Source organism: Neofelis nebulosa, chromosome 1 (assembly GCF_028018385.1).
Source record: "Neofelis nebulosa isolate mNeoNeb1 chromosome 1, mNeoNeb1.pri, whole genome shotgun sequence".
Classification (NCBI taxonomy): domain Eukaryota; kingdom Metazoa; phylum Chordata; class Mammalia; order Carnivora; family Felidae; genus Neofelis; species Neofelis nebulosa.
In genome coordinates this window covers 220,844,159-220,866,910 of record NC_080782.1, presented here as the reverse complement: position 1 = coordinate 220,866,910, position 22,752 = coordinate 220,844,159, and the positions used below count along the sequence as shown (strand labels likewise).

The 22,752-nt window shown below is 38.2% G+C and overlaps 1 protein-coding gene across 1 annotated transcript; it reads left to right on the top strand.

The window, feature by feature from the left end:
• The first annotated feature begins 945 nt into the window (after positions 1–945).
• Positions 946–21,587, top strand: MED4 (mediator complex subunit 4). Its single transcript, XM_058685395.1, has 7 exons — positions 946–1,076; positions 8,367–8,433; positions 13,657–13,827; positions 15,831–15,888; positions 17,385–17,471; positions 18,669–18,800; positions 20,890–21,587. The coding sequence occupies exons 1-7, from the start codon at positions 952–954 to the stop codon at positions 21,060–21,062; spliced, it is 813 nt and encodes a 270-aa protein (XP_058541378.1). The 5' UTR covers positions 946–951; the 3' UTR covers positions 21,063–21,587.
• Positions 21,588–22,752: the final 1,165 nt, after the last annotated feature.

The window sequence follows — 22,752 nt, the reverse complement described above, 5'->3', positions numbered from 1 at the left end:
CTGAGTTTTGGTGGGAAAATGAGGATGAAAACTAACTGAAATGGGTATAAGGAAGAAACGGAATTGGAAACAAAGTATTTAGGTAACTCCTTGTAGGTGTTTTGCTGCAGAGGGGAACAAAGAAGTAAAGTGGTTGCTGGTAGGGAAAGTGGGGTAAGAATATTTTAAAACTAGGAAAGTAGCAGGTATGGCGATAGGAATAAGTATATGATGAAACATTGTCATTTGGGAGGTAGGAGGACTACGGTGCCTTCAGAAAGATACAGCTATTGGGAGAGAATTTCTCTGGCTAGGAGCAAGGCAAGTGCACGGGCAGCAGCTAGCCAGGCGGGGGTGGGGGTGGGGGGGGCACGGTGCTGGCGGGCAGACACTCGTGGGGGCCGCAGTGTGTGAGAGTCCTATCTTCAGATTTCTCCTCTTTCTCAGTGAGTTAGAAAGCAAGGTCCTAAGTTGAGAGTGGGAATTGGGGGAAAGAGGTGTTGGAGGTTTGGAGAGACAGGAAATGGTGTGAAATTTTGTCCAGGACAGAGGAGAGGGTCTGAGGTACAGCCAAGGGGGGGTTAGCATCATACGGATGCAGATTAAAGATAGGTTAATATTGAGACCAGTCCATTTCACAAAGAACCAGATACAACAGGTGGGTCATTATGCAATTTCCGCAAATGCTTGAAATCCGTTGAACTTCCCATTCCTTGTGAAAACGACAAGGCGCAGGAGAACCTGACCGCCTTGCTCCTCCCTGTCCTCCGGCTCTCTCTCTAGGTTAGACTGAGAAACTCTCGCTCGCCCATCAGATGGCGCCGCCGCCCTCAGTGCATCTCCAGGAGTATAGGGGGCGCTGTGTACTGGCCTCTTTTCCCCCGCCTCGGTGACTCTTGCTTCCGCCTCCGGAGCCCGCCTCGGCTCCCCAGTGCTCAGCTGCGCAGTCGCGGAAACCGGCCTGTGGGGAGCATGGCGGCGTCTTCGAGTGGAGAGAAGGAGAAGGAGCGGCCGGCAGGCGGCTCTGGAGCGGCAGGCGGTAACAGCACGCGAGAGCGGCTCCTGTCTGCGCTGGAAGATCTGGAGGTCTTGTCAAGGTAATGCCGTCGGCCTGAAGGCCTGAGAGGGCTGGGCCCGGAGGACTGACTCTGCATCGGCCGGGCCTGCCGGGGTGTTCGTTCCCGGTTCCCGGGGCTCGGTGGGGAGGCCGCGCTCCCAGAGACGATACACAGGTGTTGGCACTTGAGGTCTGCAACCCTCCGAGACGCCGACATGGGAACCCCCCGCCCCCCGCCTTAGAAGACGTTTTAATAATGACAGTGACTCTGGAACCCCGACACGGTCAGAAATGTAGAGGACCTTAGAGATCGCCCGGTGTGAGTACCTTCGTCCACGGACACTCGACAGACACTTAAGGAACTCCCCCTGGGTCCCAAGCGCTGGGAGACTGTAGTGAAGGGGGTGGGAGACTAGGTCCCGACGTAGAGGAGCCCAGTGTCAAGGGGAAGAGACAGACGTAAACAGTGACCGTGGTGCAGAGCCTGTTTTTACAGAGTCGTGCACTGCGGGATACTGGAACCCGAGGACTCAGGGTGCCTGTCATGGTTGTAGTCAGGGTAGGCTTCCTGGAGAAAGGACTGCATGGGAAGAATGAGTTCACCAGACTCAGCAGGCGGCAGGTAGCTGGAACAGCATGTGCAAAAGCCTGGAAGCATGAGCACGTATGACTTGGTGCTGCTTACATACTTGCAAGTTTGGGAGGACAGGAGTGCAGCGTGTGTGGAAGAGGTAGGAGAAATTGGATGCCTTTCTCCTTAGTGTACCATGGTTCGTGGCTGTTTGTCAAGTTGAAGCCTTCTATAACTCCCTCACATTCACTTGGATGTTAAAATTGTTTTGATTCTTCCCCCTAAAACCTTGCGCAGATTTGACGTCTTGTTCCCACCTCCACTGTCGTTAACTATTTTTTAATGCAGTCTCCAGAAAGTTTTACTTGTCTTTATGCTTCTGCACTTTATCTTACCTGTATTGCCCAGGGTCAGAGCTATCTTTTTAAAAGGCATCTCGTCTTACTTTTCTGCTTTGAAATACTTGGTAAGTTCCCACCGCCCGGTGAGGTAGAAACCAAATGTCTAGCTTAGTGTGCCACTTTTCTGTGACTATGTTGACTTCTGAAGAAGTGACACCCCCTTTGGGAAGTAGTGGCTGCTGCCTTTTGTTCCAAGTCTTGGTCTTAGAATTTCAACTCTTTGCCCTAGTATATAGTCAGTGACTTATTCTCACCGTTTTACTCTGGAGCCCAGTAAATTCGTTTCTTTTCTGAGCTCACTTGCTGTAACATAATTTGTCTGTTTTGTGACCCTAGTGTGTATTTCATACTCTGCAAGTTCGGGAACTATGGCTTTTTTGAACCTACTCATCCAGGATAATGGTATTTGAACATTTCTTCTGACATTGGACCACTCCGTAGTCACTTTTAAGATCTTGTTCCGGGATTATTTGGCCGTATATCTGAGGTGCGTTTTCCTGACGATGTCGGTACCCGCAGGAGTGCATATACATGATAGTCATGTAGTCTTCACCTGAGATAGCATAATTCAGTAATTTACCAGCTGTGTTAAATTTGAGACTAAATTGGAATTCTCTTGTATCTAGCTAGGATTGACCAGTTTCTCTCTCTCCCTATTTGCTTGTTTCCTTGAGTACTGAGTATAGCATTTTCTGCTTGGTGAAATGTGTTGACCTGCTGGAGTAGTGGATCATTTCAGTTTTCCTCAAGAATCTCGGTGTTTCAAAAGTTGCACAGCAGCAGATCCTAATGTAGTTTTGCTCTTCTCTGACCTCGTCAGGAAGAGGTTGAAATCCGATGCATTCTTTGTAGAGCTCTTCAGTCATTCCACAGGGCTCTGCAGTCCTTGAGTCACATCAGCTTCTGGCCACATTGGCTTCTAGTCACATCAGGGTGGTCTGTAGCAGAGCTTGAGTGTGGAGTTCTCTCTTGTCCTGAATTTTCCCTCTTTATTTTTTTCTTTCTTGTTTTACTTTCTTTATTATGGAGAGGGAGAGGGAGAGAACCAGTGGGGGAGGGGCAAAGAGAGAGGCAGATTGAGGATCCTAGGCAGGCTCTGTGCTGACAGCAGAGCCCAATGCGAGGCTTGAACCCACAAACCATGAGATCATGACCTGAGGTGAAGTTGGACGCCCAACCCACTCAGCGCCCCCAGGCAACCCTAGGTTTTCTGTCATTATATAATCAACCTCACTTTAAGATACCATTACTTCTTTTTTCCTCAAGAGAAAGTTGCATCTTCTTTTCTTTTATTGAAAACATGAATCCTACTTTTTTTTTGCAGAGTTGTTTCCCTTATTTATTCTAGTAGCTTCAACCACTACATTAACTAGAATTCTTAACCCTAACTTTTAGTAAAAACTGATTGTAAGCAGTTGTAAACAGTCTGCTGTACCACCATCCATTAGACCGGCATATTCCTGAATACATTTCTTAAGTCCCAGCAATGTGTGCATCTTCACAGCACAGTCTTTCAATAAAGCACAAAATGAGTTTACTATGAGACCAAAAAAAAAAAAAAAAAAAAAAAAGAATCTCAGCATTTCTGAAACCTTCCCCCTTCAGCTTTCTAGTTGTGCATGATTAGTTGAGGCACTGAGTTCTCTTTTGATTTCTTTAAAAGAAGCTGTCGTTTTTCTATTGCCCTTTCCCCAGGAATGCCACTTTGATTTCTGGTTGATTTGTAGCCTCCACTGAGTCTTGTGACAAATTGGAGATAAGCTGCTGCTTTCTTGAGGTGCTCTGCACCCTGGTAATTAATTGCCTTAAAAGTTTTTCTTTTCCTCTGATTTTCTCATGACTTACTCTGCTGTTATTTTATTTATTCATCTCTAAAGAAAGACTGGGTGACAGTAAATGAAAATTTATCTTTCATGACCCTGGAGATGGATGGTGGTGGCAGTGGAAGAGATGTCACTTTGTAGTTTGCCACCTAGGATTCATTGAGATTTCACAGAGTGAGGTTGTTCCAGTGTGGTTGGCTTTTGAAAAAAATCCCATTTTGTTAGCAATTGGATAGTTACATATACTGATTCTGTCATCTGAAATTTGTCATTATCCTCTTAATGAAATTTTTCTCGTGTTTGCATTTGTTATGAAAAAAATGAAAAGAAAACTCACTAGTATAACTTCTTGGCTTTTAGAAAATAGTAAGTTTGAAATTTAGGACGTATCTTTTACTGTAACCTGATTATATAGCTTTTTAGTATATTTTATTACTTTGGAAAATATGATAGAATGAGGTAGTCTTTAGATGAATTCAGAAAAAAACACAACAAATTGTAGTCTGGGGTGCCTGGGTGGCTCAGTCGGTTGAGTGTCCAGCTTCGGCTCAGGTCATGATCTCGCAGTTTGTGAGTTCGAACCCCGCGTCGGGCTCTGTGCTGACGGCTCAGAGCCTGGAGCCTGTTTCACATTCTGTGTCTTCCTCTCTCTCTGCTCCTCCCCTGCTCGTGCTCTGTCTCTCTCTCTCTCCCTCTCTCTCAAAATTAAACATTAAAATTTAAACAAATTGTCTAAAAGTTTTTTTTTTTTTATTTTTAATTATTTTTGAGAGAGAAAGAGAGAGAGAGTGTGAGCAGGGGAAGGACAGACAGATAGGGAGACAGGCTCCAGGTTCTGAGCTGTCAGCACAGAGCCCAACGTGGGGCTTGGATTCATGGATGGCAAGTTCATGACCTGAGCCAAAGTTGGACACTTAACCAACTGAGCCATCTAGATGTCCCTAAAAGTTTTTCTTAACGTATTTGCAACTCAGAACTCATTGTCCCTCACAAACCATGTTGATAGGAGTCTTGAGGTTTTCACAGCAGCCTATTAATTCTGTTTACCTATAATTTACCTGAACTGTAATACCACTAATACCCAACCTAACCCCCATCTAAATTATATTTCTAAGGTGAATTGTGGATGGATTCTAATTTTTTCTATACCAGGACAGGGCTCTGTCTCCCACACCTGTAACCAGAGAGTGGGCTCAGGGCTTCCTTCAGCCTCTTTTTACCATTGGGGAAGACAGAGGTTTCCACTTTGTTCCAGATGGTTACTGAACGTACTGTCTTACAGCTTTTTCCTTCCCCTTGTAGTTCTGTGCCTAGGGCAAGCCCTTTTAAGGTTCTCTGTGGATTTATACTCCCAGATTTGCAAGAAAGGCAGAAAAGGCTCATTCCACATCTCCCACTATACCCCCCCAGTGCCCACCTCTCCCACCCCGAAACCAGCCTTTATATAGATCAGAGATTCTCAAGTGTTTATATCTCCTCTATGGGGTACAGAAAATGATTAATATAACATGCTACTTTCATGAAATGTTTGTTTAATCCATCATTGTCTTGCCAGCTCTACCTCCAAAATATATTCTGAGTCTGTACATGTTTCACCTATTACCATTACTAAATCCTAGTGGCTAGGACCCAGTCAAAGCCAATGTCATTTTTTGCCTGGAACATTGCAGAAGCCACCTAACTTCATTTCCATTCTGGCCCTCTTACAATCTGTTCTCCAGATAGCTTAGCTTGTTTTAAAACATAAATCAGGTCATATCATTTCCCAGCTTAAAATGATCCAGTTGCTTCTCATTCTCTGGAATGATACACTGATCCTTTACCATGACCTACAAGGACCTGACACAGTAGTCTGGCCCCTCCCTCCTTCCCTCCCCTTGTCCTCATTTTGTATCCTGCTCCCCAGTGTATACTACGTTCTGGCCACACTTCTTCAAACCATCTTTGGGCCCCTGAACTAGCTGTGACTTTTTACAAGCATTCTTCCCTCATGGCTGGCTCCTCTCACTTGGAGAATCCTTTCCTGACCCTACCCAGTATAAGTAGCCAGACCAGCTCACTGACACTCTGCTTTATTTTCTTCCCAACCCTTATAACCCTAGTTTTATTTACCTGTTTTCTTGGTTATTTTTGTCTCCTGTATTAGAATTTAAATTCCATTGTTCACTGTTTTTTTTAATGTCTATTTATGTATTTTGAGAGAAAGAGAGAGAAAGTGTGTGTGTACATGTGTGAGTGAGAGGATGGCCAAGGAAAGAGGAAGAGAGAGAATCTCAAGCAGGCTCTGCACTGTCAGTACAGAGCCCAACTCGGGGCTTGATCCCACAAACTGTGAGATTATGACCTGAGCTGAAACCAAGAGTCAGATGCTCAACCAACTGAGCCACCCAGGCACCCCTCCATTGTTTGCTTTTATAACTCAAGCATCTAGAAAGTGCCTGGCACGTAAGAGGCACTCAAGAAATATTTAATGAATGGGTGAATGAAGACTTTCCATTGCCATATCCCCCTTTTTCATTAATTAGCAAATTCATACACAGTGGTACGAGAACCTGGTAGTGGGGAAGGTTGGGTCCAATTGGCACCATCCAGGAAAACCGTATGAAGGTAGGAGTAGGAAGATGGAAATAGAAAAGTGAAGATAGCCTAGCAGCCAGCAAGAAGGTACAAACACTGGGGCTGACTGGTCGTGTCAGGTAGCTAATTGTGCAGCTGTGCCTCTTGCATAATTTCTGGAGTCCATCTGTCAGCAAGTTTGAAGCTAATATATGGATACTACCTGTGACATATTTTATACTGTGATATACTTTTTAATACTGTGATATATTTTATAATGTATATATTATGTTTATACTAATTTTCATACAGGAAAATTGGTATATCTAGTAAATGCTCATTCCAGAAAGATAGGATTTTATTATATGTAAGAATCCCTCTTAGTTGATAACCTGTTCGGTTAATTAAAATATTCAGGGGCTCCTGGATGGCTCAGTCAGTTAAACGTCCAACTTCAGCTCAGGTCATGATCTCACTGTTTGTGGGTTCAACCCCATGTTGGCTCTGTGCTGACATCTCAGAGCCTGGAACCTGCTTCGGATTCTATGACTCCCTCTCCGCCCCTCCCCTGCTCGCTCTCTCTCTCTCTCTCTCTCTCTCTCTCTCTGTCTCTCTCTCTCGATAAATAAATAAACGTCAAAAAAATTTTTAAAAATTCAGTTAGGAGCACCTGCGTGGCTCAGTTGGTTAAGCGTCCGACTCTTGATTTCAGCTCAGGATCATGATCTCGTGGTTTGTGAGTTTGAGCCCCACTGCTTGGGATTCTCTCTCTCCCCTTCTCTCTGCCTCTCTCCCACGCATGTGCATATGCTCTTAAAAGAAATAAACTTTATAAAAAAATTCAATTAAAGTAGAAAATGATTAAAAATGATTCATCTACTCCTTGTTTTATTTTATCTTAAAGCATATAAACTTATGTTTTCACTAATCTTTTCATCTAAGACAGGTGTCAGATAACTTTTTCTGTAGAGGAAGGGCCAGATAATAAATATTGTTGATTTTTGCAAGCTATGAATTTTCTGCTGCAACTACCCTATTCTGCCATTATAGTGGGAAAACAGCCCTGGATGATATGTAAATGAAGGGGCATGGCCAATGTGCTGAATGTAGGAGTTTTTCTTGCATAAACCACCCATAATACAAAGTCTACCAGTTACTAGTTTGTTTGTTTGTTTTTTAAAGTTGACTTTTATTTTATTATTTTTTTTAATATTTATTTATTTTTGAGACAGAGAGAGACAGAGCATGAATGGGGAGGGTCAGAGAGAGAGGGAGTCACAGAATCCGAAGCAGGCTCCAGGCTCCGAGCTGTCAACCCAGAGCCCGACGCGGGGCTCGAACTCACGGACCATGAGATCATGACCTGAGCCGAAGTCGGACGCTTAACCGACTGAGCCACCCAGGCGCCCCACTAGTTTGTTTCTTTAAAGTGAAATGAGGGGTGCCTGGCTGGCTCAATCAGTAGAGCATGCAATTCTTGATCTCAGGATTGTGGATTCGAGCTCCATGTTGGGTGTAGAGATTACTTTAAATGAATGATAAAGTGAAATGAGAACTTAGATGATCATCAAACAGTCTTAGGGCAGACTCTTGCTGAATTTGTATGACTTTCCCTGCTTCTTTGAAGTAGGCCTTTGCAGACATCTCTTGAGTCTTTCCCCAGCATTCAGCTTAGGTTTTTATAGAAACAGCTCTTCTCTGTTGGCAGTCATATTTCATTGGTATTTATGTAATGGATATTAACTTATGTAATTACACTAGTAAGTAAAACTTGCATAGATGCATCTGGTAACAATCAAAACTGAGTCTTCAAGCTGGTGAGAGCCCAAGCGCATAGTCACTGTGGAGCAGTGGCTGTGAATACTCAGCGTACTGTGGGTACCATGAATCCAGCAAGTCAGTTAGGTACAGATAGTTGAGAAGGCTTCTACTGTATTTGCTTTGCAAAGGTGTTTTGTTTTTTGTTTTTCTTTTTCTAGAGAACTTATAGAAATGCTGGCAATTTCAAGAAACCAAAAGTTGTTGCCGCCTGATGAGGAAAACCAGGTAAGTGGCTTCTTTTTAAATTACAAACAAGAAATCCCCATCATTTACTGCAGTTTTCCTACTTACATTTACTTTGTTTGAAAATAGGAAGATTGAATTCTATTAAATTATTAATTACAACTTTTAAATTGATACTTTCTTTGAATCTCTTATATAAGGTCATACTGCTTAAGATGCAAATAGTTGTCTAAGGGTGAATAGTATTTTCTCTTATAGTTGTAGTTACACATTTATTCATTTTTGTCTTTTGAATTAACCATCAAAGGCTTGTTAAATGGACATTAAAACAATATTTGGAATAAAGAAAGTTAATGCTCCCATAAACCTTTTATTATAGGCTTGTCCCCCTAATGCATCTTGAAAATGAATAGAAATAAAAGAGCATACACCTACTAATAGAAGTTATTTTGTAGATGTTAAGTTTATAAGTAGTTTTTATTTTCTTTATTCCTTTCTGTGCTTTGTAATCTTCTACAGTGAGATTGATTTTCTGACCCAGAAACTTTTTAAAGAAGAGGGTAAATGTCACTTTGTGTTTTTTTGCCATAATTAAAAAAATTTTTTTAAGAGGAAACAGATAGGAAGAATTAGCCTATTTAATGATGTGAGACAGGAGAAATCTCTAATAGATCTTTTCTCTTTACTTTCCACCCCTTCATCATTTTAATTTTATCATATGTTTTGAGGGCAGAGAAATTTGGTTGATTGTCAATAGTGAAGTATCAGAAAACTGTTTTCTTCAAGGATTAATGCCCTCAGGAAGAGAGGGGGGAATTAGATAAAGCTACAGGTAGTGTAAGTTGGTAATTTTAGGGATATTAAAGTTGTTCTTTGTATATTGCTTATTTTGTTTTTAGAAAAAGCTTATAGAGAAATATGGTAATAAAAGAATGCTAGTCTCAGATACTTTATTCATAAATACCTGTGAAGCCAAATAAGAATTACAAAATAAGCAAAATGAAATGTAAGTTCTAACTTTACTTCCTAGGCAATTATATGCTTGCTATGAGCCAGGCACACAGATGATTCAGTAGGTCATAACTAACACCTGTCTTATCAGCACTAATATTTCTTACACTTTTTAAAAACTAACAGTTCTGTCCTTAAAAATAACAGTACCTTGTCATATAAGGTTGTTGTGAGGATGTATTATACTGCATTCTTAAGTACACATAGGGAGAGCTTAGTAATGGTGGGTAGTTATCATCACCACTCTGGAACAGAATTAAACGTTATACTTAGTACTGTGAATTTTCATTGAAACTGTTAAATATTAGTGTGATGTGCCCATTTGAAAATTTTCTAGCCTCCATTTTATTTGAATATTCGTATTTTCATGTATGTAGAATTTTACTTAGAAGGGACATTAATGGTCTTTGTAACCTCCTGTGTTATAAAAGAGCTTGAGTTCCAGAGTGGATAAGTGAACTAGAGGTTGATGGATGAATAGAACTAGAATCGAGGTCTGACTTCAGTTGAATAATTTTTCTCTACTCAACAATAAAATCTCCAAAGAATCTTTACTGCTCTATGGTAGTATACAATATAGGTCAAAGTGTAAACTTCTTGAAATGTGTTGTGAAACAAGTTGGTTAATAACTTTTTAAATATACTTTTATAGAAGTGGAAACCCTGCTTTCTCTTGTGACTTGAGAAGAATAGGGACTGTAGGTATATTAAGTAGAATATACTACTTTTTATAGAAGAAACTTATTCAAAGTAAATACTTTTGATACATGGACAGAAGATATAGCTGTCTTTTGTCTGAGTCCTATAAAAATGAGAAGAACTTCATATCGAAAGGAACTTGAAGAGGCAGGTCTATACTTTTTACTCTTTAACAAATTTTTGTTAATAGTTTTAAAATTGATTCTGAATTTGGATAGCCATTTCCTTTCTTGAAGTATTATTCCCCACTTTGCACAGTTAAGTAAGGGTATTTAGGTAAGATTGCATCTTTTTTTTTTTTAATTTTTTTTTTTCAACGTTTTTAATTTATTTTTGGGACAGAGAGAGACAGAGCATGAACGGGGGAGGGGCAGAGAGAGAGGGAGACACAGAATCGGAAACAGGCTCCAGGCTCCGAGCCATCAGCCCAGAACCTGACGCAGGGCTCGAACTCACGGACCGCGAGATCGTGACCTGGCTGAAGTCGGAGGCTTAACCGACTGCGCCACCCAGGCGCCCCAAGATTGCATCTTAATTCTGTAGTGGGGTAGTGATGATGATAGCTAGCCTTTATTGGGCTCTTCCTGTGTGTACTTTACATGCATTATATCATAAATCCTCACAATAACCTTATGTGATAAGGTGCTGTTACTATATCCCTGGTAAACAAAAGACTAGAGATTTGGACCCAGACTTTCTGTTTTATGCTTTTTAACCTTCATAGGTCAAAGGTTGTATCTGCATACCACCTATTTACTATTTTTGGAAATTGCTCTTTTTTAACCATCTTCATTGTAAAGCAATACTATGAATGAAATCACAGGTTTAGTGTGAGTTTTATATATATGTATGTTTTAAGTTTATTTTTTATTTGCGAGTGTGTGTGTGTGGAGGAGGGGAAGAGAGAGAGGGAGAGAATCCCAAGCAGGCTGATGCGGGGTTCGATCTCACAAACCGTGAGATCTTGACCTGAGCCGAAATCAAAAGTCATACACTTAACCAACTGAGCCAACCAGGTGCCCCATTTCTCTGTACATTTTTACAAACTTTAAGTTGCAAAAATTTTCTGTCTTAGCAACTTTCAAGTATACAATGTAATATCGTTAACTATAGTCACCATTTCTGTACATTGCATCCCAGAACTTACTTGTCTTATGAGCGTAAGTTTGTACCTTTTGATCATCTTCACCCATTTTACCCACCCCCACCCGTGGCAACCACCAATCTGATTTCTTTTTCTGAGTTTGTCTCTTGTAGATTCCACATATAAATGAGATCGTGCAGTATTTGTCTTTCTCTTGCTGACTTTTTTCACTTAATATAATGGCTTCAAGGTCTATCCTTATTGTCACAAATGATAAGATTTTCTTCTTTTTTATGGCTGAATAGTATTTCTCTATCTGTGTGTACATACCACACATTTTCTACTAATTTGAAGGGATACATGCCCCTGGTGTTTACAGCAGCATTATCAACAATAGCAAATTCTGGAAAAAGCCCAAATGTCCATCAGTTGATGAATGGGTAAACAAGACACACACACACACACACACACACACACACACACACACACACTGGAATATTACTCAGCCATAAAAAAGGAATGAGGGTCGGTTAAGCATCCTACTTTAGCTCAGGTCATAATCTCACAGTTCATGGGTTCGAGCCCCAAGGGGTGCTCAGAGCCTGGAGCCTGCTTTGGATTCTGTGTCTCCCTTTCTCAGTCCTTCCCCCACTCACACTATCTCTGTCAAAAAATGAATAAATGTTTTTTAAAAATTTTTTTAAAAAGGGGGGGAATGAAATCTTGCCGTTTGTAACGACATGGATGGAGCTGGAGAGTATTATGCTATGGAAAATAAGTCAGAGAAAGACAATTACCACGTAATTTCACTCAGATGGAATTTAAGACATAAAACAAACAATCATAGGGAAGAAAAAAGAGGAAAACCAAGAAACAGACTCTTAGCTTTGGAGAGCAAACTGATGGTTACCAGAGGAGTGGTTGTTAAGGGAGTGGGGATTAAGGAGGGCACTTGTGATGAGCACCAGACATTGTATGTGAAGGTTGAATCACTATATTGTACACTTGAAACTAATATTACAGTGTATGTTAACTAGCTGGAACTTAAATAAAAACTTACATACAACATGTCCTTTATCCATTCATATATTGATGGATAGTTTGCTTTCTATTTTGGCTATTGTAAATAATGCTGCAGTGAATATAGGAGTGCAGATATCTTTTTGAGATAATAATTTCATTTTCTTCAGGTAAGTAACCAGAAGTAGAATTGCTGGATCATCTGGTAGTTCTCTTTTAACTCTAAGTAATAGCTTCTATACTGTTTCCCACAGTGGGTTTCCCACCACTAGTGCATGAAGGTTCCATTTTCTCCACCTCCTCACCAACATTTGTTATCTTTTTTTTTTTTTTTTTTTTTTTTATTATTACAACTGTTGTAACTGGTATGAGGTGATATTCAGTTGTGGTTTTGATTTGCATTTCCCTGGTAATTAGTGATGTTGAGCACCTTTTCATGTACCTTTGTTCATTTGTATGTCTTTAGAAAAAGGTCTATTCATTTCCTTTGCATTTTAAAAATTTAAATTAATTTTTTTTTAAATTCACATCCAAATTAGTTAGCATATAGTGCAACAGTGACTTCAAGAATGGATAGATTCCTTAATGCCCCTTACCCATTTAGCCCATCCCCCCTCCCACAACCCTTCCCATAACCCTCTGTTCTCCATATTAAAGAGTCTTATGTTTTGTCCCCCTCCTTGTTTTTATATTTTTGCTTCCCTTCCCTTGTGTTCATCTGTTCTGTGTCTTAAAGTCCTCATAGGAGGGAAGTCGTATAATATTTGTCTTTCTCTGACTAATTTCGCTTAGCATGATACCCTCTGGTTCCATCCACATAGTTGCAAATGACGAGATTTCGTTCTTTTTGATTGCCGAGTAATAACTCCATTGTATACGTATACCACATCGTCTGTATCCGTTCATCCGTCAATGGACATTTGGGCTCTTTCCATACTTTGGCCATTGTTAATAGTGCTGCCATAAACATTGGGGTGCATGTGCCCCCTCGAAACAGCATACCTGTATTCCTTGGATAAATACCTAGTAGTGCAATTGCTGGGTTGTAGGGTAGTTCTATTTTTAATTTTTTGAGGAACCTCCATAGTGTTTTCCAGAGTGGCTTGCATCAGTTTTCCTTTGCTCATTTTTTAAATCAGGCTGTTTATTTTGTATTTTTAAGGATACACAAAAATTTTATCTTTCCTGGGAAGCGAATAAACCTCATTTTGGCATATTGGTAGTTCTTATTTGCATGAAAGAATAGCATGTAATGAGAAAAAGTAAAAAGTCTTGATAATCTTTCTTCCAAAATAATCAGAAGTAGGCTATTTTTATTCTTAACATTGATTAGAATAATACTTTGGAGGTGTTAACATTTTATAGCCTAGCCAATTTACATGTAGACTCTTTGTTTCATTGGAATGTCACTTTTCAATATTCTGTTGTCTGCTTTAATCAATATCTGATAGGTCCTGGAGTTGTTAATTCACAGAGATGGGGAATTTCAAGAACTGATGAAATTGGCACTTAATCAGGGAAAAATCCATCATGAAATGCAAGTTTTAGAAAAGGAAGTAGAGAAGAGAGACAGTGATATTCAACAACTACAAAAACAGCTAAAGGAAGCAGAGCAAATATTGGTAAGTTCATAGAAGAGGAGGTAAAAAAAAAAAGATATTGTTTAATTTATTTCTGAAAAATAAATCTGTTTTAAAGTATTTTGAATTGGCAGAAAACTTAAGTTCCTAAGTGTAAAAATGAGAACTTGACAGTTTGAATGAAAGGCCATTGTCATCCCTTTTTAACTTAATGTTTTAAGGTAGTCTGCATTACTTTTGAACCATATTTTCATCATTTAAAGATTTCACAGTGTTGAATTAATAGAACTAATGGAATTGAATTGAATTAATAGAAGTTGTACTTTTATCCTGTCCTGATAGAAGTTTTAAGTTGTTAGTAATCTAAATCTTTACTTCAACTTTAAAAATATTTTGAAATCAGTAGAAATATGTACCAATTTTATAAATTGATTAAAACTGACATTAACTTATTTCATCCTCCATTCTAAACTAGGTGGATTTGGGCATATGTCCCCAGGACTCTAGTTCTTGGCTACTATTTCAAAAAAGCAATTTCTTTGCTCATATTTATCCAGTTATTTCACTAAATACTAACTAATGTAATTGTTATATGGTGATATTACAGAAACAGCTGAGTTTGATTCTCATATGGACCAGACACTGCTGGAATCCTTATCCCTGATGAATCTTCAAAATGTGTCCAAATGGGCTCCAATAAATAGAAACCTGAATGGTTCAGGGTAAATTAACCATTCCTGCTGAAAAAATGACCCCAAGTGAATGCTTTAAAAAAAACAAACAAACAAAAAAGCATAGTAAAATCTATTTTCCATTAGGAAAGTAATAGTTGCTTATCAAAAGATATTCAGAGAATACAGAAAAGTAGAAAGAGGAGGGAAAAAATGCTGTCAGTCCCTCTGTGCTGTTATTCATAGTTTTTTGCCTTTCATTTCAGTCTCAGGTGTATTATTTTATTTTTTTTAATTTCCCAGTAGGCTTATAATTGTTTTTTAAATCAAAGTATAGTTGATACACAATGTTACTTTAGTTTCAGGTGTACAACATAGTTTTTTTTTCCCCCTCAGAGGAATTCATTTTGTATCTTGTAACTAGTAGGATACCAACTGGTGTTCTATTACCATTTATTAAAACTGAGGGATTTTTCGTATATTGTATCCATTTTGTTTAGTTTTCCAACTTACTGTTACAAAATAATACTTTGATGAATATCATTGCAAAAAAACTTTGTTTTTCTTCTGCATTTCAGATTATATTCTTTAGATTTCCAAAAATATAATTATGGAGTTAAATAGAGTTAACACAAGGACCATAAAAAGACTGAATTTTATGATTTAGGTAATAGCAACTAACATTAAGCACTTGTGCATCAAGCCTTGTGCTTGCTTGCACTTTAAATGTTTTAACTTACTCTTCTTAATAATTATGCGAGGTTAGTACCATTCCATTTTACAGATGAAGAAACTGAGATTTTAAATTGATAACTACTTTGCCCAGGGAGAGTGAAAAGTAGGGAGATGGAACTTAAACCTAATTCTCTCTGTCTCCATACTCCTAACCACTGTGTTACAGTTGAAGATGCATATACATACTAGCTTAACTTCATTTTACCCTTTCATGTATCTTTCCAGTGGGAGTGGGGGGTGGTTGTGGGTGTTTTCATTATAGTAGTCATTAAGCTTAGAGATAGTGGTAATGTATAAATGAATAAGATCATCAATCCAAGAATGTATCTTACAAACTAAAAAAACATTTTGATATTTTATCCTTGAACCCGAATGCTCTTGGGGTGGTATGTGGTCAGAATCTCTTCTGCATGTTTGTGATAGAATTTGTGAATGGAGACTGATTCATGAACATATATTATTTCTTTCATTAACTGATACAAATGATACCCACGTGTTTGAGAACATTACAGATAAATTGTGGGGATTTCTAAATTTTGCATGTTGTTCATACGGAATTAATGATTTTGTGAATTAAGCCAAAAACTGTTTGATATAGTTAAGAATAAACCGTATTTCTTTTTTTAATGTTCAAATTAGGCAACAGCTGTTTACCAAGCAAAAGAAAAACTCAAATCAATAGAAAAAGCAAGAAAAGGTTAGTACAGTGGGAAACACTGAATGACTTTCTGAAAAATCCAAGTTTTTGTTTGAAGAAGCAGATGAGAGTGTTAACTGGTAATCATTTGCTGCTTTTGAAATGGTTCCAATAAATTTTTCTTGTAAAGTGCTAGGTTCTAGCACTGAGCTATGTATTACTGAGGAGACATCACACCTTTCTCAGGTTATAAGAAGCAGTAACATATGGCAAGTTATGGCCTTGTATCCAAATGTGCAATAATGACAATGAGTGTATAAAGTTGTTGGGAGAAGGGAAAAGAACTGTGATCTGGAAGCAAGTGGGATTTGAGATCTTGGAAAAGATGGATCTTGCAAAAGTGAAAGAGAATGTGCAGTGGACAAATGGAGCAGGACTAGAGTGTCATGAAGTCAGAACTAGATGTGGCTTTGGGGTGTGTGCACATTTAATGGTGCAGAAGCCCAGCAGACCTTCTTTTCCTGTCCTGCTCCTCTCCTTAAAAGACTTCCATTTTGGATTTTTTAGTTTGTGTACTAAAAGTAGAGTTACGATGAAAATTTGGTTACTTTTGTTTTTTAAATTTTTTTTTTTTTATGTTTATTTTTGAAGGAGAGAGAGACAGTGTGTGAGTCGGGGGGTGGGGGGTGGCAGAGAGGGAGACACAGATCCAAAGCAGGCTCCAGGCTCTGAGCTGTCAGCACAGAGCCCAACGCAGGGCTCGAACCCACAAACCATGAGATCATGACCTGAGCTGAAATCAGACGCTCAGCCAACTGAGCTCAACCAACCAAGGTGCCCCAAACTTCGGTTACTTTAATGGTTTCGTAGATGATTTACCTTTAGTCACCTCAGAGTTGTCTAACTTTCTTCTTCTTTTCCTGTTTCAGATAACTACTGCTAATGTTTGGTGTGTGTCCACTTTTTTTTTTTTTTAAAAGATGTTTAATACAGATAGAATGGGAACAATACAAGTATATATGTACATATATTCTAAAACAAAAACCAGGTCATGCTATACATATTATTTAGTGGCTTACCTTTTTTAATCTAATGAATGTATTGTGGATTTGTTTCTACTTAGATCTACTTATATCCTTAGTGGCACAGTAAGCCAACAATTGAGTGATATAGTGTGAACTGCTGTTCTAATTTAATAGCTTTGTCATTGGGAGACAAAACATTCTTGCCTCTATTTTCTTTGTGTTCACTGTTGCTTTCAGAACAGTAAGACTATTTAATGGTAGCTAATAATTGAGATAGTGAGCATTATCATGCTAATGTCCCAAGTTTGACACTTTGTCAGACGATTTTTCTGGACGTTTTGTTCTTTAGTTGGGAAATCTCTATGATTTCAGTTTAACAATATACCTATTATTAACTTTATTAGGGAAGGTAGGTAACTCAGATTATCTTGTATACAGATAATAAAAAATAAAGTATGATGTGTGACTATGAGGCACGTGTTTATGCCCTTGTAAGTTACTAGACTAACATGCTATGCTCTCGACTCTCAGGTGCCATCTCCTCTGAAGAAATAATTAAATACGCACATAGGATTAGTGCGAGTAATGCTGTATGTGCCCCACTGACCTGGGTTCCAGGTAAAATACTTCTCTTTTTAAAGTAGACATATGTGGTTTTAAATCTTAGGTGATTTTCACATCTTTAATATCTTAGAAGGAATAATATGGGCCATGGGTTTTATCAGTTTAATTTTCTACAAAGCTGTTGCCACAGGAACTGTTTCTTTCCTTTTTAAAGAAAAATAATAAATTCATGTTTAAAAGTACAAGATGATATGTGATGATTCAAAACCTATAGATTTATATGCCTGTAATACCCAGGCTGGCCAGAAGCCCACCTTTTAGAACAGTTGGAGTTTCCCCAAGGGTTCTGGCCTTGGAAGCAGACAATTCCAGCTCTTTGGTGATAAGGATGAAGCACTGAGCACCCAACAGCAAATACATGGGACTGGAAAGAACAGGAGTAATTAGAAACAGCAAAGAGCAATGAGCTGCAACATACATTGACAGTACATAAGACAGGGACCTAATGTAGAGCAGTGGTCTTCTGGGAGGAGTGGGAGATAAATCTCTCAACATCAGTAACTTGTGAATGGTATTTTACCAATTACCAGTTTGGGGGGGGTAAGTGATCTGGAGCGAGTAAGAAGTATTACCAAAAAGTCCAAATCTGCCAAATTTTCATCATCCCCAAACTAAACAGTATGCCTTCATGATTGGAAATGAACATTGGCTCTAGATACTCTCCTGGAAGGTTCTAGGAATTAGTCTTTAAATGACAAGATCAAAGAGGTTGGTTAGAAAAAGTTTTAATTTAGACAGTCCTTCAAATAAGCATTCCAGTCAGTCCTTTCTGTCTTATAAACAGAAGTGTGTCATGATCTATTTATTCTCCCTCAAGAGTATGTATCATTTGTTACTTTCTTACTAGGAAATGCAGGTAAATTACAAGAATCAAGACTGTTATAATTTTCTTAATTTGTCATCTGGAATTGCTAAAATGACAGACTTTTCTCTCTCTCTCTCTCTCTCTCTCTCTCTCTCTTTCTTTTTGTATAAAGAGTAGTATATTTCTATGCAGGTTCAGAGAAGAAATGCATGTATTTTTAAATATATTATGCTCTTAATAACAGTTGATAAGATGACCTTCTTGTTCCAAAATTGAAATGTAGTTTGAGTTTTTCATAGTGAACCAAGGAAAATCAATACTTCTTTAGAGAAGGTATCAATGCTTATTTTGTATATGATTGAATTAAAAGCAGTCTGTTTTTTTAGGGGACCCACGGAGACCATACCCAACTGATTTAGAGATGAGAAGTGGATTATTGGGTCAAATGAACAATCCTTCCACTAATGGTGTAAATGGTCATTTACCAGGAGATGCACTTGCAGCAGGCAGATTGCCAGGTAATGTTGATCAGAAAAATGCTTTCGAAAAGACTGAGGTTTTTCAGACATGGTGATGGAATATCTGGCTGTTGAACAAGTTTGAGGTTCTAGACCCAAGTTGTTTTATTTATTTTAGTTTATTTTTTAAGTTTATTTATTTTGAGAGAGAGAGGAAGAGCGGGAATCTCAAGCAGGCTCTGCGTGGTCAGCATGGAGCATGACTCAGGACTTGAACTCAAATCGTGAGATCATAACCTGAGCCTAAATCAAGAGGCGGATGTTGGACCCAGTGAGCCGTTCAGGCATCTGACCCAACTCGTTTTAATAGCTAAGTTTTCTGCCAATTATCCTGCTCTCTGCTTACTCTAGTTTAAAGATTGTTCTAGCTGGAGTTTATGAAACTACAATAAATTGACTTTTCTCTCATTTTTTAATAGGTTATTTTCCTTGGGCATTAGGCCTCTCTTTTATTATTATTAGGATCTAAACATAGCTTTTTAAATAAAATTGTGAAATATGCTATATAAACAGAATAAGAAATATATATGTTCATTTTAAAGAATACAAAGTGAACCCACTCCTGAAAAACTCCAAATTAACCAAATGAATAACAAAGCTTTTTACAGACTTTTTAATAACTAAATAAAATAGCACTCTTGTGTGACTCAGTTTATTCTGAATTTCATCCTTAAGTTTTGCATATAGTTTTGTGTTATTCTTAACCTTCATTTATGTTCCCCAACTTTTATTTTTTGTAGGTGACTTTTGTTTTTATTTGGTAGAACATTTAATAAGTTTTAATAAAAAAGGTTATAAAAACCAAAAACTATGGGGTTTTTTGAGCAATCACTTTCAATATTTTACCTATTTCATTTTTTTCCTTGTATTTTTTACAGTGTTTAAAACATGCCCTAGATAATGCTTTCTGCTTCATATTTTATTGTAAGGATGTTCCTGTGTTACTGAAAAAGCTATGTAAACATTATGTTTATCTAACGTACAAACTGAGAACTCACTGTGCATTAATTTACCTTGATATCTTTTCATTTTCCTCATTTTGATTATACTGTATTATATGCCAGTCACAGCCCAGTCAGGAGGCAGAAAGGACATCAGCAGTATGAACAAGGAAAATTTAAAGAATTATTAACTAGTAACAAGATGATACTACTAAAGGGTAAAGAGAACTATTTTTTAAAAATACAGTAGTAATAAATGTGGGAGCAGCTGCTACATCTAAGATCAGTATAGAGTACCCAAGGAAGGGCCCAACTGAGAAGAGGCTCCTCCCACCCCCATCCCAAGGCTGTTTGTTCATATCATGGCGCTCTGGGTGGAGAGGGTATAGCTGTGGCCCACTGGCTGGCAGAGACGTTAGATGGATGAGGTCAGGCCAGAGCTGGCAAGCAGGAGGTGATCCACTAGGGTTCCAGGGAGCCTTGTTGGGAAGCCACCTTTGGCGTAATGTGAGACTTAACGCCACGGCAACTTGCTAGGGGGTGAGCACCACTTGATGTCCTGCACGCCAGCCAGGCACTGCGCAGTGAGAAGGAAAACATCACATCGGATCCCTTAGAGGCCTGTTCCCCTTGCAGAGTCCCTCCAGTGCCCTCTGCTGACAAAGATTAACATTGCGGCTGCTGGCAAAGGAGATGTTTTCAGGGTTCAGGGAGAAGAGTGGATTTAAAGCCTAACAGGTAGTTTAAACTTGTAATACTTAGTATAGTAAATATTAGCTATTTAAAATCTACAGAGAGAATAGACAGAGAATGATATAATCTGCATATAATTTACATATATATGCATATATATATGAAAACATTTGATTTGTAATTGTGAATGTCTTACAAAAGAAAAATTAGTCAACTGACTCTATAAAGTTACTTAGATGGAAGCATGATTTCCTAAAAAATAAAACACACGTTCTAGTTATTGAAATATCATGCTTTTCCTTGATAAATTTGCTTTTTCTTAATTTAGCCAAATGTATATTTTGATTCCTGGCCTTAAAAAGAATATTTACTTCAGGTTGTGTGCATGAAGGGAAGAGTAATCAAGTAGTAAATTAATAGTAGAAGTGTTGTTATATATGCTTTCTTTTCTCCAGATGTCCTTGCTCCACAATATCCATGGCAGTCAAATGACATGTCAATGAATATGTTACCACCGAATCACAGTAATGACTTTTTGTTGGAACCTCCAGGGCATAATAAAGAAAATGAAGATGATGTAGAAGTTATGTCAACAGACTCCTCAAGCAGTAGTAGTGACTCTGATTAAAAAACATAAAAGACAAAATTCATACAGAATTGAATACTATGGAATTCTGTTTCTTACACAATAGCAAGCCTATAAAAAAAGCCAGGTAATACTGCCTATAGTGGAACCGTGCAGCCCATTAAAAATCACTGGACTTTCTTTTTTAAGCCAAAAATTATCGTTTCAGTTCTAAACCACTAAGTGAATATTTAAAGAATAATCAAAATTTATTGTTGGAAAAAAAATTACTCATTTCAGTGCTGCCCTATCCTGTTATGTTCCAGTTATGTTGGACTTGTACATAGTATTTCTGGAAATAAAAGTTGAGGGAAATAACCCATGTACATATCACTAATCAGCCCCTGGAATTATTTAGAGAAGCATTTTAAATAAGGGCAGTGGATCACTTTGCATCATATCTCAAAATAACAAAACCCTCATTTGAAAGTGAAGGCCGGTAGCTTCTGTCACAGTAACGGGAAGTTGTCTCAATTTTACTGTCTGTAATTATTGTAATATGTGTAAATAAACATATTTTTGTTTGTACTCTGTATGATTTTTTTAAATTTAAATATTCCTTTAGTGTAGGTAGGAAATTATTTCTGTAAATCCAGTTTGATTTTATACATACTTAAGTAGAATTCTGGAGTGTGAATGAACATGATGTAATGCATTCAGCTGAACTAGTAATCACAACTGGTAGGTTTCACAAAGGCCCATGACAGTCTCAGAAGAAATAAAATGAAGTTGTTGCTTTCTTCTTTTTTTCCCCATTAGTCTTCCCACTAGTTTTTTATTTTTTTCTCCTTTCCTTTCCTTTCCTTTCCTTTCCTTTCCTTTCCTTTCCTTTCCTTTCCCTTTCCTTTCCTTTCCTTTCCTTTCCTTTCCTTTCCTTTCCTTTCCTTTCCTTTCCTCCTTTACTCTTTCTTTTCCCTTCTTTTCCTTTTCTTTACTTCTGATTTCCTTCTTTCTTCTCCCTTCTTTCCTCTCTCCCTTTCTTCCTCCCTCCCTCCCCTCACTTCTTTCCTTCCTTCCTTCCTTCCTTCCTTCCTTCCTTCCTTCCTTCCTTCCTTCCTTCCTCCTTCCTTCCTGTCTCCTTCCTTCCCTCCCTCCCTCCCTTCCCCTCCTTTCTTTCTTTTCTTCCTTCCTTCATTTCTTTTGAAAAAACTTACCATAATAATGTCTGATTTTAAGACTAACAGATTGGCTGAAAGTTTTTAGAACGGAAAGCACTGTCTTGTCTTCACCTTCCCTCTTACTGCAGTTTTCACAAGGAATCACTTTTAAGCAGTTTTAAATTCTGATGGTTAATCTCCATGTTTAAATAATGTGCTTACACAGCTATATTTTGATTTATTTTAGTGTACTTAAAAAAATTTTTGTTTCTGATTGCAAAAGTAATACAACATCCATAGTGGAACATTTAGCAAGTATAGTAAAGTACAAAGAAAATAAAACTAACATTCTATCTAGAGATCATAGAAATTAACATTTTGGTTCTTTATCTTTTTTAAAGATAAAAGATGGGATGGATTTAAAAATCCACATATATATACATTTTTTTTAAATGAGAATGTATTTCCTGAGGTGCTATATAGTTTTTAATCACATCCTTGCAATGAACTGCAAATTTGATTTTTCTAGCTTTTTTTCCTTTTTAATATTTAAATGAAACATGACCTATAGAAAAACGTTTGTCTTCCAACTTCTG

Excerpts from the sequence above, each read along its gene's own strand:
- MED4 (XM_058685395.1), top strand. The coding sequence starts at position 952 with ATGGCGGCGTCTTCGAGTGGAGAGAAGGAGAAGGAGCGGCCGGCAGGC. Across the intron at positions 13,828-15,830 it reads AGGAAGCAGAGCAAATATTG|GCAACAGCTGTTTACCAAGC; the intron begins GTAAGTTCATAG and ends TGTTCAAATTAG. Across the intron at positions 17,472-18,668 it reads CCCACTGACCTGGGTTCCAG|GGGACCCACGGAGACCATAC; the intron begins GTAAAATACTTC and ends CTGTTTTTTTAG.